General features: G+C 41.2%; 3 protein-coding genes across 5 annotated transcripts; 2 read left to right on the forward strand and 1 right to left on the reverse strand.

Annotated features, from left to right (window-relative positions):
- Positions 1-1,272: 1,272 nt before the first annotated feature.
- On the forward strand, positions 1,273-6,146 carry sftpbb (surfactant protein Bb). Of its 2 annotated transcripts, none has more exons than XM_086206171.1 (11): positions 1,273-1,410; positions 1,651-1,703; positions 2,186-2,260; positions 2,777-2,899; positions 3,030-3,155; positions 3,252-3,326; positions 3,408-3,591; positions 3,675-3,817; positions 3,984-4,064; positions 4,353-4,460; positions 4,828-6,146. In XM_086206171.1, the coding sequence occupies exons 1-11, from the start codon at positions 1,359-1,361 to the stop codon at positions 4,870-4,872; spliced, it is 1,065 nt and encodes a 354-aa protein (XP_086062297.1). In that variant the 5' UTR covers positions 1,273-1,358; the 3' UTR covers positions 4,873-6,146. The 2 variants fall into 2 exon arrangements, with proteins under 2 accessions (XP_086062297.1, XP_086062296.1); XM_086206170.1 differs by having other exon boundaries at positions 3,246-3,326; positions 4,828-6,131.
- usp39 (ubiquitin specific peptidase 39) lies at positions 5,295-10,429 on the reverse strand. 2 transcript variants are annotated; one of them, XM_086206169.1, is made up of 14 exons: positions 10,307-10,429; positions 9,734-9,933; positions 9,368-9,446; positions 9,163-9,261; positions 8,909-9,041; positions 8,462-8,614; positions 8,131-8,356; positions 7,962-8,036; positions 7,650-7,717; positions 7,047-7,235; positions 6,516-6,658; positions 6,303-6,438; positions 6,106-6,192; positions 5,295-5,543 (listed from the first exon to the last, which is right to left on the reverse strand). In XM_086206169.1, the coding sequence occupies exons 2-14, from the start codon at positions 9,792-9,794 to the stop codon at positions 5,487-5,489; spliced, it is 1,506 nt and encodes a 501-aa protein (XP_086062295.1). In that variant the 5' UTR covers positions 9,795-9,933; positions 10,307-10,429; the 3' UTR covers positions 5,295-5,486. The 2 variants fall into 2 exon arrangements, with proteins under 2 accessions (XP_086062295.1, XP_086062294.1); XM_086206168.1 differs by having other exon boundaries at positions 10,140-10,418.
- Positions 10,140-12,293, forward strand: c6h2orf68 (chromosome 6 C2orf68 homolog). The gene is made up of 4 exons (XM_086206172.1): positions 10,140-10,370; positions 11,014-11,129; positions 11,218-11,363; positions 11,444-12,293. Exons 1-4 carry the CDS (start codon positions 10,261-10,263, stop codon positions 11,564-11,566), a joined length of 495 nt encoding a protein of 164 aa, XP_086062298.1. The 5' UTR covers positions 10,140-10,260; the 3' UTR covers positions 11,567-12,293.
- The last annotated feature ends 377 nt before the right edge of the window (positions 12,294-12,670 follow it).

Below are 12,670 nucleotides of genomic sequence, written 5' to 3' on the forward strand. Positions count from 1 at the left end.
AAAACATTTTGTTCCAAGTCCTACGTTTAAGGTGTTATGTGTTCGGGTTCATGCCATTTCGTAGGTGACTGGAAATTCTGTCGTAACCTGTCATTAACTCAATTGCAAGACACAGAAGAAGAAGGCTCACAGGAACTCATTCCAGCCTGAGGCCCTCAAACTCCGCCACAGGGCGATGCTCTGAGTGGCAGTTTTAAACTGAAGGTTATGTTTTATAGGCGGCTTCTTTGCATTTCAAAACATTTATACAAGAAAACACTTTCCAGTAGAATGTGTGCGTTATTGCTCTGCTGATTTTTACACATTTCCACATAGTTTGACTCATAAAGTAAGAGTGACGCCTATGCCACAGAATTTCCTTTCATAAGACATGTCAACTATTTTTAGCTCTGAAATGAATACATCAGGGAGAAAAGACATCTGCGTCTGTCAATAATAGCAGTTACTTAAACTCTACTTGTGACTATAGAGAATCCCAAAACCCAGAATCAACCAAAACTGAGCCTGTGCTTTTTTCCCTGCATGCGTACATGAAAGATGCGGTTAAAATAAAGCCACATTTGACACAATTTATCATAAAACTAAAGAACAGAGAAAACAGTAAAATCTCAAGACCTAGACAACAACTCAAAGAGACAATTAAAATCTTTCATCAAGCCACAAGGGTGGTGTTGCTGTCAACAACATCACCATCTGCGACGTCCGTCTCCAAACGTTGTTAACAGCGCTTTGAAGGCAGGTGAGCGCCGGTCTTTATTTCCTGTGTTCTGCTGCCATCAGCTGGTCACCCTAGAAGCCTGCGGGAACTGACAAAAAAGGAGTTGAGGACTTTATTTCAAATTTTTAAAACAATTTTAATTCGCCTCTCAATGTCTTTTTAGATACATAGGACAATTTAAGCAAGGCAGCTAGGACTAGAAAACAGACCAAAAAAAACCCAATAATATCATATATAATAACAATAAAAATAAATATCAATGCCTGTTCCAACATATCCCAAAATTAAAGCAAAACAAACGTAGATGTCTATTTTGTTTATTTTCGAGTAATTTAATGCATATAATATATTTTTGTCTAGTTTATCGATTAGCCAACATTTACAAGCCCGGATATTTATTAAAGACACCACGGGTGTGTTTGGAATAAAGGTTTTCATGATCAGTTGCATACTTTTCATGAACTCGTTCTTCATGTACTGGCTCTCGGCGTTGAAAACATCCGCGCCGCTTCGTTGCGCCTGCGCAGTAATTCTGTGGCTTTGATTGGGCGAGACGGTTAACCTGGATTTCCGGTCAAATCACAGCTGAGGTTCTAACACAAGTCATCTGCTGCTCATTTCATCCGCTCCAGCCTACATCATGTCTGCTTCTGCCTTCATCCTGGTGATGTTCGCAATGTCTCTGTGTCCCGGTAAGATGATGAAGATTTAATTTAGCGACGGAGAATTGAATTTGTGTATGAATGTCACCTGACCAGTCGCCATAATTCTGTTTTCTGATATATCCGCTTATGATATTAGCATATGACTCCGCTACAAGCTAGTTCCCTAAGGGATGTGGTTTAATTCTGACCCGCTTTGAGACATTAAACATTTTTGACATTTGCATTTTCATTTATTTGTAATGCTTTCTTCCATATGGGTGTGTTTAGGGCACTGCAGGTTCATCATAGACCCTCTGACCTCCATCAAGCAGAGATCTCCGGTATGACCGAATGTTAGAGAAATACATTGCAGCTTTTTGTTTACAACGCATCCACACTAAAGGTTTTTACTTATTGACACCACAACATGAGCTTATTCTGGGTTTTTAGATTTAGTGTTGTATGATGTCATGGTGAGTCAACTGCTGGAATCATTCATATTTACCATTTACAGTCACTGCATAAGATATTCCAGTTTTATAGTACTCAGGTTTTGTTGCAGATTCATAAGGCTGAGTGATATACATTGTTGAAATTGCTGTCTTTTCTGATGTGACACAACTCTGTTGAATATTGTTATGTTCATTGCAGAAAACATTAAAAGCTCTAAAACTGTTAGTAGTGATGCTCCAGGTATTAACATACATAGTACTTTGCCTCCCACTGCCTCAAACAGCTCTGGGTATTTCTAATCTGCACTTGTTTCAAAAATGAATATTTCAACACAGAACAATTACTGAGCCCTTGTGTTTGTCCTGATTAGGCAGTTGACATGTGTGCGGAGTGCAGCCAGATCATACAGCTGTCCGCTAACATGATCTCCAGCAGAGATACTAAGGTGAGGATGCTTCTGTTTCCATCCATCCATCCATTTTCTACTGCTTATCCTGTTAAGGGTCGGGGGGCGGAGCCTATCCCAGCAGCCTTCAGGCGATTGTGGGGTTCACCCTGGACGGGTCACCAGTCCATCACAGGGCCAACACATAGAGACAGACAACCATTCACACTCACAGCCACGCCGACAGTTAATTTAGAGTATCAATCAGCCGAGTCACCATTTGCATGTGACAGTGCTAACCACTGCACCACCGTGCCGCCCTGCTTGTGTTTCACTTCACGTTATTCTCCTGGTCACATGCACGTTGGTTTCTGAAATAGATATAAAAGAAACTGGAAGTTACATCCAGCACCACCCAGTTTGCGCTTCTGGTTATTTTTGCTTGCATGTTCACAGTAAACTGGCTTTGGTGTTTGGATCGGGTGTATGATTATTAATCAGCTTTTGCACATGCACTCTGTACTCTTACCGCAGCACAGAAATTGAACCATCATTTTAACTTTTGTGCTTCTGCAGGAAACCGTGTATGAAACCCTGCACGCTCTGTGTCTGCATCTCCCAAAAGAGCAGTCGTCCATGTGTGATGCACAGGTGAAGAAGTATCTGCCTAAAGTCCTGCATCAAACTCCGGCTCACCTGGTACGTTGAGCCTCGACTTCAAAACACAGAAGATTATTAACTTCAAGGAAAGCTGTCTGTTGGGGTCGGGCAGTTTATTTGGGGGGTTATCTCCCAGCTCAACTTTTCATTTATATTTTTGTGTTTGTAGAAAACAAATGTAACATGCACTGCTTTTGGACTCTGTGCTGCCCACAATGTTGAGGAAGTACACAAACTGACGCATCGCGTGGGAGGGGAAGGTGAATCTGCTCTCAGCACCTCCGCCAACACACGCGTAAGTATGAGGAAAACAAATAATGAGATAATCATCGTGTAATAGAAACTGTAACAAAAAAATATTCTCACCATTGTACCTTCACTCTAGGAGCAGTTCAACCCAGTGTGCACCCTGTGCTTGTTTATTGTCAGGAAACTGGAGACGATGTTGCCCCAAAATATGACCGAGGTGATTCCTCTTCTAATTGACTTGTACTGCTGTGGGTACTCATCATCACTAGGGGTCACATCATGTACTTGTTCCCTGCAGGATGCTCTGAAGAAGCTCATGGGTGAAGTCTGTTATCTCATGCCAAAGAGCTACAAGGACCAATGTAATGATTTTGTCAACAAATATGGCGTCCAGATAGTGGAGTTCCTCCTATCATCAGCTGCTCCTCACACAATATGCACCCTGCTGCACCTCTGTTTGTTCAAGGACCCGCCACTTCCAGGTCAGTTGTGTTCATACATACGTTCACTTATGTCATTAAAAGGCGACCCACACCCTTCAATTTCAACGCTGCTGATTTCCCAGAGATGCTCCCCGCCTCCGACTGCGAGTCGTGCCGAACGCTGGCTGTACTTAGCCGAGTTCACCTTGGGCTCAACTCCACCCAGCCTCAGACTTCCTCCTTCCTACAGTCCGTGTGCGTTCATCACCCCAATGCCATCCCTAAGGTCCGACCCTCAGCTCCTAAATACCCTGCTGCACAAACCTCCATTAATGCATCGGTTTATGTTGTCTATAGTTTGTTTAATTATTATATCACGTTTGCATTATTAATTCCAAGTTTGGAATCGTGTAAGAGAATGTGCGAGGAGTAGTAACTAACTCTCTTTTCAGTGTGAGGCTTTCACCAGGATCTATGGCCCTCAACTGCAGCAGGTTTTGGGGAACCAGCTGGACCCCACAGATGTGTGTGAGGTAAGGAAACAAACATCACATGTAACTGATCCACCAGACAACTTGGAGCTGTACATGCTAGTACCACCACCTCTACGATTTCAAAGCACACACGAGTAAACATTCATTGACATGTACAGCAGTGTAACGAGTCTTACTCTATCCAACGCGAATCATGAACGCAGTAGCAACAGGAATACACACTTGGGGTGTGACGGTGCACCAGTACTGATGATAAGCTTTCTTTGAACAAACAATCTTGTTGTCAAGTTTCATCACTCTTTTCTCTTATTTGCATGTTTCCTTCAGAGAGCTGATCTGTGTGTCTCAAAGAAAGTGGAGCTGCTGGGAAAGAACCCATGCACCTGGGGCCCTGGCTTCTGGTGCAAGGACATCCACACTGCTCAGAAGTGTAGCGTAAGTTTAATTTATAACTCAGGTCCGGAAGGGGAAGAACAAATCAGTCACATCACCTGGAATTTAATCTTCCACCTTCAAGATATTTTTAAGAGGACATTTCATCTGAGCTGACACACGTCAGCAAATGAAGGGCTGCTTGTTAGACAATATTCATTCATCAAGTGTTCTAAGGCAACTTCAAAGCACCCTCTGAATGTTTGGATTTTAACATTTTGTCTGACTACACTGACCCTGAAAGGGACATCATTTGAAATTATGAGGATTCTTCCGTTGCCCTTATACAGCATTATAGATCTTGAAGGTAACAGCAAATGTTTTGAGACCTGCCATTGCTAACTGATACCATTTTTGTCCCTGATTTCAGAATGTGGCCTACTGCGAGAGATACGTGTGGAAGAAGAATCAGTGAAGCAGCCCAACTTGATGGAGCTCCACATACACTGTATGTTCGCACAACTCGCGCTCGTCGCTGCTTAATGAGACAAACGTATGCTCTCATCAGCTTCCTAGAGGTGCCGTCCGTTCTTGTGTGCTTGCAGTCAATCAACAAACGTATTCATGTGCCATCGCAATTTGCATGAAAAAGGTCACAAGACTGTTGCTGGCATTCAGTCAGAGAACTCAGTTTCTGCTGTTGATGTATTTATAGATTTATGCACATTAAATTGTAATGTAATGATGCTTTTATAACTGTAATATACAGATGTTGCTGAAGCGAACTTCCATGACCGAGCCTGAACCTCGTTTTATTTTTCAAAAACTAAAAAAAGGACGTCCAGGATTTTCTTCGCTGTTTAACCTGAAACTTGACATACGACATTCCGCAGCACGTCCTGGGACTTGTTTATTAAGAAACTTCCACATAGCAAATAGACCGTGAAAAAAAACAAAAAACATGAGGCTTTAAAAACAAAAAAAACTGATGCCATCTTGCCACTGTCACTTTTAAAATTTGTTGTTTTCAACCGCTTGAATACCCATTTTATTACCACAATGGTGACATTGACGTGGAGAAATTCCTCATTACGCGGCTGTGTGGTTGTCTGTGTCGTGGTCGTCGCACTCCTGTCTCTTCCAGATCTACGAGGAAATGAAGACAATTGTTATCAGTGTGAGAACAATGATGTCTCTACAGTTCAAGGATTGCTAGTTGTGTTCAAAAACCATATTCGTGATTAAGAAATGCATTCTGGTATAAACAGTCAGCTGATTTAGAATTCTAAAGTAAGTGTTTTTTTTTTTTTTTTACTTTTGAGTGGTAATCTGATTACCTGACCATTTTCATCCAGGAATCACTCTTCTGATAAATTAGTTAGAAACCATATAAAAGCACCATGAAACACCACTTTTTTTCTTTTTTTTTTTGGATTAAGCAACTTTACAATAAATGTGAAATATATAAAAAAGGACAAATTTTCAAATTTCCTGTTGTCTTTATTCTTTTATCTCTAAAAGGACGAGCTCATACTTCATAGCAAGAATGTTTAATTCTGTGGCAACTTCCAAACACAGTATGAAACACTCCCGTGAGTGCTGAAAATATCATCTGATCAAAGATGAATTTATATAATTTCATGTTTTACAAAACAGTACAAAGATAAGACTGTTAGATTTACCAATACACACACAAACACACACTTGCCTGGATGTAGGCCTCTGACAGCGTGATCATCTGGGGGAGAATGTCTGTCACCTGCAAGTCCTGCATCTCATACCACTTCCCAGTTCCCTGGGAAGAGACCAGTGACCTCATCCAATCAGATTACCAAATGAGGCAGACGCTCGAAATGTCATTTTAAATGTGGCACATTAGTAGAAATGTCACGCTGCGTATCTTACATGATGCAGGACATGAATTCTGTACGCTCCCTCGGTTGGTTTCCCATCATGCACCACATTGGCGACAAGGTCATAGGTTGTGTTCTTCTCTGTGGCTTGGGCCTCTTCTGTCAGGTACTCGCGGAGGTCTACGTTCCTTTTGGGGTAAATAAAAGCAGTCGGAGGATCACTAACATGTCCGATTGTGAGTTCTTACAGAACATGAGCACTTACGTGATGGGGAAGTTGACAATTGTGGGATTCTTCTCCACAAAGAAGTTATTCTTGGTGAATCTTTTGATGCAAAAGATGAGGTACGGAGGCAGTTTGGTCAACTGGAACCTTTTCAGAAAGTTCTCTTTGTAGGTTTTGTATTCCTGGATGTAAACAGGACAGAGTTTGAAAAGTAAAATGAGTGCTGCAAGGAAAAAAAACAAAACAAAAAAAACTGTGCCAGAAAATCTTTGTCAAAACTTAAGTAAAGTTTGCATCATTGAATACTTTATTTGCACTTAAGTTATCTATGTTGAAACTACGGAAGAATCATTATCTGGTATGGATGTTTGATAACGGTACGTCTTATGTATCAGCGGATATTGGTAATGTTTCTGAATAGATCAGTAGATTTTTATAGCGGCCCAGTTTCGCTCAAGTCTCCTTGGTTACAGTAGCTGTTTATGATAAAATAATCTGGTAAATATGAGATTCAATGTTTACACTTTTTTAATGTACAAAAACTGAATATGGAATATCGTGTCCCGCCACCTTCTCCGTGCTGCCGTTGAACTTGGCAAGGATGTTGAAGAGAGGGACTTGTGGGATAATAAGTTGCTCCTTTTCATCCTTGTACAGTGGAGCAGTTGGGAGGTCAAGGGTCAGGAACAAGAATGTGGACTCTGACAGCTGCTCCTGGTACTCCTCTGTCAGGAGCAAGGCCTCCTTCTCCTCTGGTGTCTGGAAACGTTTTTATCACCTTGTAGATTATTGAAGAACTAACAGTCGTACTTTCACAAGCATTCATTGACGGAGAGAGACAGTTACTGATGTTCACGCTTCATTAAAATACTCATACCACATGTTATTTTTTTAAACCCTCAAATTTGTAACTCTGTAACACAACCTCCTCCAGCAGTTTCACCTCAATTGTGTTTTTCACATGTAGCGTCCCCCATGAAAGAAGAGACAGCCCCCATAAGACTAATCAGCATTATTTGAAATCTGTACTTCAAGTGTTGCTTTCCTACTTGTTTTACAAAGAAATAATATAAAACAGAAAATACTCAAACACTGTATTCAAAGCAGCTGCATCAAATAAATTTATAGGATTTATAAGCAAGTAACATCTCATGTCTCAAGTTAAAAACTCACCAAATCTGGGTGTGGCAGTTTCTTTGAGAAGATCCGCATGGAGCCTTGAAAGGCTTTGGTGATGATTGCTGGCATGGTGGGAGGACAGAAGACCAGTCATTCTTATTTCCATACTAAATACTGTCAGCAAAGCTTGACGTATCAGGATTACATTCAGCCTGAAAGAACCAGTCCCAAAAGATCATCTTTCCCTCCTCATTCCACACAGGGTCCATGATATTGTCTAAAAACACCCATGTGAATCTCTTTACGTACTTATACTATAACTCCACAAGTAGAAGTCACATTCCCTTTTATTCTCCTCCAACTCACTTGGCTTTTTCTTATTGCCTCCAAGAGCACTGTGCAGAGCATTTAAGAACCATGTCATGAAGTCCACAGCATCTCCTACAGAACAGAGGGCAATCAGAATGAATCCCACCCCCACTCTCAAAACTTTAATGAGTACCAACACTTTGTTTTCCAAGTAAACTGACTGTACCTTGCTTGGTGATTTGGAAGTTTTTCTTGCTGCACAGCACAACAGCCTGTAACATCTCATGGGGAGACACGTGGGCCTTGAAGTTCCGTGGATTCCATAGTTTGCGCATCAGCTCACCAAACCTCTGCACCAAGAGGAACATAATGTCTCCTGGTGGCCTGCGAATTCCCTTGTAGTTTTCTTCTTCCAGGAAGTAGTTTCGCAGTGGTGGAACGTTGGAAAATGCCTTTCCAAAAAACAAAACAAAACACACTGAAATATGGAGACAGGACAGCTAATTTACGTGTATCATTTAAAATGAGATACAGATAAGATCCCCAGTTATTCATACCTGTAGCACCACATTGGCGTAGTCATTGGCTTTGATGTTGTTGAGTCCTACAATGCCTGGCAGATAGGTAGTCCTATCATAGGCTCTGTACAGTTTACCATGCTTGTCCAACCCAGCGATGTGCTGCTTAGTGAAAGTTGGCTTCAGCACATACTGCAGAAAAATGAGTAAAATAATCAGTATGACCCTGCTTTGAAAAAAAAAAAAAAACGTTAGTCACACTCTGAAAACATATCTTATTCATATAATTTAAATTTCCACATTTGGACTGAGATATAATTATTACAATTATACTTAAGATATGATACCCCCCCCCCAAAAAAAAGATTTAAAAGCAGTCAATAGCTCTTGAATCTCTCAGTTTAGGCTTCTTTAACCTTAATGTTGCTGAACATTTCTTTACATCTTAATGTCAACATTTCATCAGCATAAACCTGATTTACTCACCGTGATGTCCTCCAGAGATGAGTCAATAATCTCATAGTTATCCGGGAGACAGTAGAACTTGAGTGTGTGCAGATTGAGGAACACATGGTGGGTGAACTGGACACTGTGGGTGTATGCGTGGGACTTCAGACCTCTACCTACACAAGGACACACACACACACACACACACACACACACACACACACACACACGTAAACACTCGGGCAAAACAAGCCGTCTCCGGTCCAGGGAAGTGGTGAAATAACTTGAGACACCTACCTTGGAAGTACTTTCCACATATCAGGCAGGCATAGACATTAATGTGGGAAAGGGAGATGGAGCAGAGCTTCTCAAAGTCAAAGTCCAGCACACTCCTGGTAGATAAGCAGATGACACTTGAATTGAGCGGCAGGGCTATGGAGGACAGCGTTCGTTAGCATGTAGCATAGAACTGACTGTGCTTATCTGTCAATTTCTTGCCTGTTTATAGTGTCAAGATATGGACAGTGACGGCTTCTCCGGTCCTCTACAACACGACCTCGTCCTATTTTGGCTACCACTGCAAAATAAAGAGGAAAATTAAAACAACACTACTATATCACCTGCACGTATGCTAGCTTGACACAGGACATTTAAATTGACAGAAGATTCCTTATTTGCAGCCCAAGGTAGCCTGCTGTAATATTTTAAACTGCATAGCACAACGATTAACTTTTAAAAACCCAAATGAGTTTTGTATTGCTAGGCTAACGTGCAAGTTGTAAATACTTAGGACTACTATCGGGCTGCTAGCATTCATGCAAGCTAGCAGCTAACCAAACGTAAGAGAGACGTATGTAAACTTACCTCCGTCCTCGTTGTCATCATCGTCCACCTCGACCTCTCGTTCTCGCTTCAGAGAAGTCATCGCCGCGGTTAGATTACGGGCTCAGCGTAAATAAATGAGAGGAGGCAACTTTATTTGGAATCGATGAATGGATCAAACGCGGAACGCGTCGAAACTCCCGGTGGTTGTGCGTCGCGCTTGGCCGCTGGCCGAAAAAAAACTAACACGGAGTTTAAAAACAAGCTATAGAGTAATCGAACACAAACAAATTGTTAATGTATCAAGTGTCAGTACCGGATAAAAAAAGCATTAATTAAAAACATACATTTCGTCATTGTGACATTTCCATCAGAAAAAAGGTTTGTTTTTTTTCAAATGATGTTCATGTGTAAACTCCGGGAGTGTTACAACTGGACAACGACTTACCAGTAGCTAGCTATGTAGCTTTTTGTCAGTGCACAGTAGGCTACTCTTGCTGAGTCTTGTGTGACCATTGTAGTTATTGTCGCAGAAATAGTCTTACCTTAGTAGAGCAGCTTCTGTTGAAATGGACATTTTAAGAGACGATGAAGTGCATGAGCTGAAATACAAACCAGGGGGCCGTTTGGATATGAGCCACGGTTTCCTGCACCATATCCGGAGGAATCAGATCGCTAGGTGATTTCCTCGGCTACCCTGAGCTAATGCTAGCTGTTGTAACATGGCTAGAATAGTAGGTTGTCCGCGAAGCTCAGACACGATCTCCTGCTGTAGCTGCAGCCTCAACTAATAAAATGATGTGGATCAGGTGGTTAAGGAAGGTTAATCAGTAGGGTAGGTACCTTAGTAAATAAGGATACGTCTTCACTTCAACAAACTTAAGGGAAAAGTCGCACAGGCCTGTCGGTCTAAGTTAATGGTTCTTGACACTTGTAGCTTTGACAGTTTGTATTTATCACTAATTGTCATTTCCCAGCTGCTTGTACTTTTCTACAGTTTCCTTCCCTCTATTGAGTTTTGCCACACTTTTTAGTGAAATCCTATGGATAACAATACTACAACATAACAAAATCATTGGCTTATGTTGCTCAGTTTCGTCCCAGCATCACTTTACGGTTGGATTCACTAACATGAAGGTCATGCTTAGACCTGCGTTTATGTTTGTAGGGAGAAGGATTGTTTTGTTTTGTTGAACAAGGAGATGACCTTAATTCCTGTTGGTTCATTAGCGAGATTAGACAGTGCCTGTGATGCATTGTATCTCTCTGAAAAATCTAAAGATTTATATTTAAAATCATGATCATGTTTGTGTCACTTTAAGAGATGACTATGATAAAGAAGTGAAGCAAGCCAAAGAGCTTCAGCGGCGGAGGCACACCACAACCCCTAGGCGACCCCGTCGACCTGACATCCAAGTGTACCATCCTCGAAGAAGACGTAAGATGCCTTTTTTTTCTTTTTTTACTTTGCTGTAGATGTAAATCAAATTGGCAGGGTAAAAAAATAATTTGTGCTTATTTTGTAGATGGTTCTGAGCCAGGGGCTTGTGCTGAGACTGAAGAGTGGAATGAGAGTGGGTCAAGTACAGAGACAGAGACCCAGGGAAATGAACTCTTCTGGCTTGACTACCAGGCCGACTCTGGGACCATTACGTCCTTCCTTGTGCACAAGGTGAATGCACATTCCCTCTTCTGATTATTCTGCCTGTCATTTTTTTTTTTTTTTGCTAATTGTCTCTCTTGTTGCCAAAGGAGGACAAACCAGAGAGCGTGGTTGAACGTGTTGCAGAGAAGAACATCCTAGATTCAGCCATGAGGGCTGCTCTAGAGGTCCGGATTCGAAAGGAAATGGACAAAAGACGAGACAAACGCTGAGTGATAATCTGCTGGACAGCTGGTTACAGTGACAGAGGGGCTACAGGCCTCCACAACCTGCGGAGCAACACTTATTCTGTGCTCCTGATAAGCATCGAGGCTGCTGACAGAGTTGGCACATTGAGGCTGTGGTGCTGGTCAGCAGCTCCTATGTGACAGCCAATCCTCCAGTCAAGTTTTCTGTGTCCTAAGGAGAGGGAACAGCAGTTAAAGTCAGCGGTGTGCTTGTGGTTTTTCATGAGAACTCCGGTTTACTCAGCCAGATCGTTACCTCATACCATGGTTCATATCTTTAGGGACACATTGTACACTTTCAAGATGACTGGACCTTTAAAAATATGTTGCTTTTTAAATGTTTAGTTAAAAAAGGAAGAGGTACTCGCTGGCAACGAGCAATGTTAATCCTCATCCTGAATACGTTTCTTCTGTTTACAGAGATCTAGTTTTGGGGGGGGGTTATAAAGAAGATTCAAACAGTTCGACAAGGTCTTGTAAATAGAATACAAGTCTGTCAGTAAACTGTATAGAAATTTGAAAATGTTCGTATTTAACTGGAGTGATCAGCCACAATAATGTGTTTTATGTTCTGTTACCTCCAGTATGTAATTTATTTTTGTCAGTTGAATACTTTTATTTTTGATACTGTCATATTTTCTGAGGACACAAACTGTACAGATAAAACAATGTTTACAAAAGCCATTTATTGCTGGTCAAATGTGTGCACAGGGTGGTTTTTCAGGATTGAACAGCCACAAAATGTGGGGTTTTTTTTTTTTTCCTTGTGTCTTGAAAAAGGGAAATCTGTTGGGGGGGGGGTTCTTTTTATCAGTTCTATCTGGAAAATTTCCACACATATGTTGGGATACGTAAATACTCGCTATTTTAGCTGGAACTCCTGGTAATGCAGTATAATACAACAGCCCTGCAATGAAGTTTCACTTCATGAAGATTATAACATCCTGGTTTTATTAAGGTTGTTGATTTATTTTAATGATCATTTTGAAGGCTGTAATTTGAACTTTATTGGTTCTTACCATTTTTATGTAAATTAGGATTGATTCATCATTGGGAAAATCTCTTACAGAATATTACAAATTTACCAGT

Source organism: Aulostomus chinensis, chromosome 6 (assembly GCF_037954235.1).
Source record: "Aulostomus chinensis isolate RoL2024-O1b breed Wild chromosome 6, RoL_Achi_v1.0, whole genome shotgun sequence".
Lineage (NCBI taxonomy): Eukaryota > Metazoa > Chordata > Actinopteri > Syngnathiformes > Aulostomidae > Aulostomus > Aulostomus chinensis.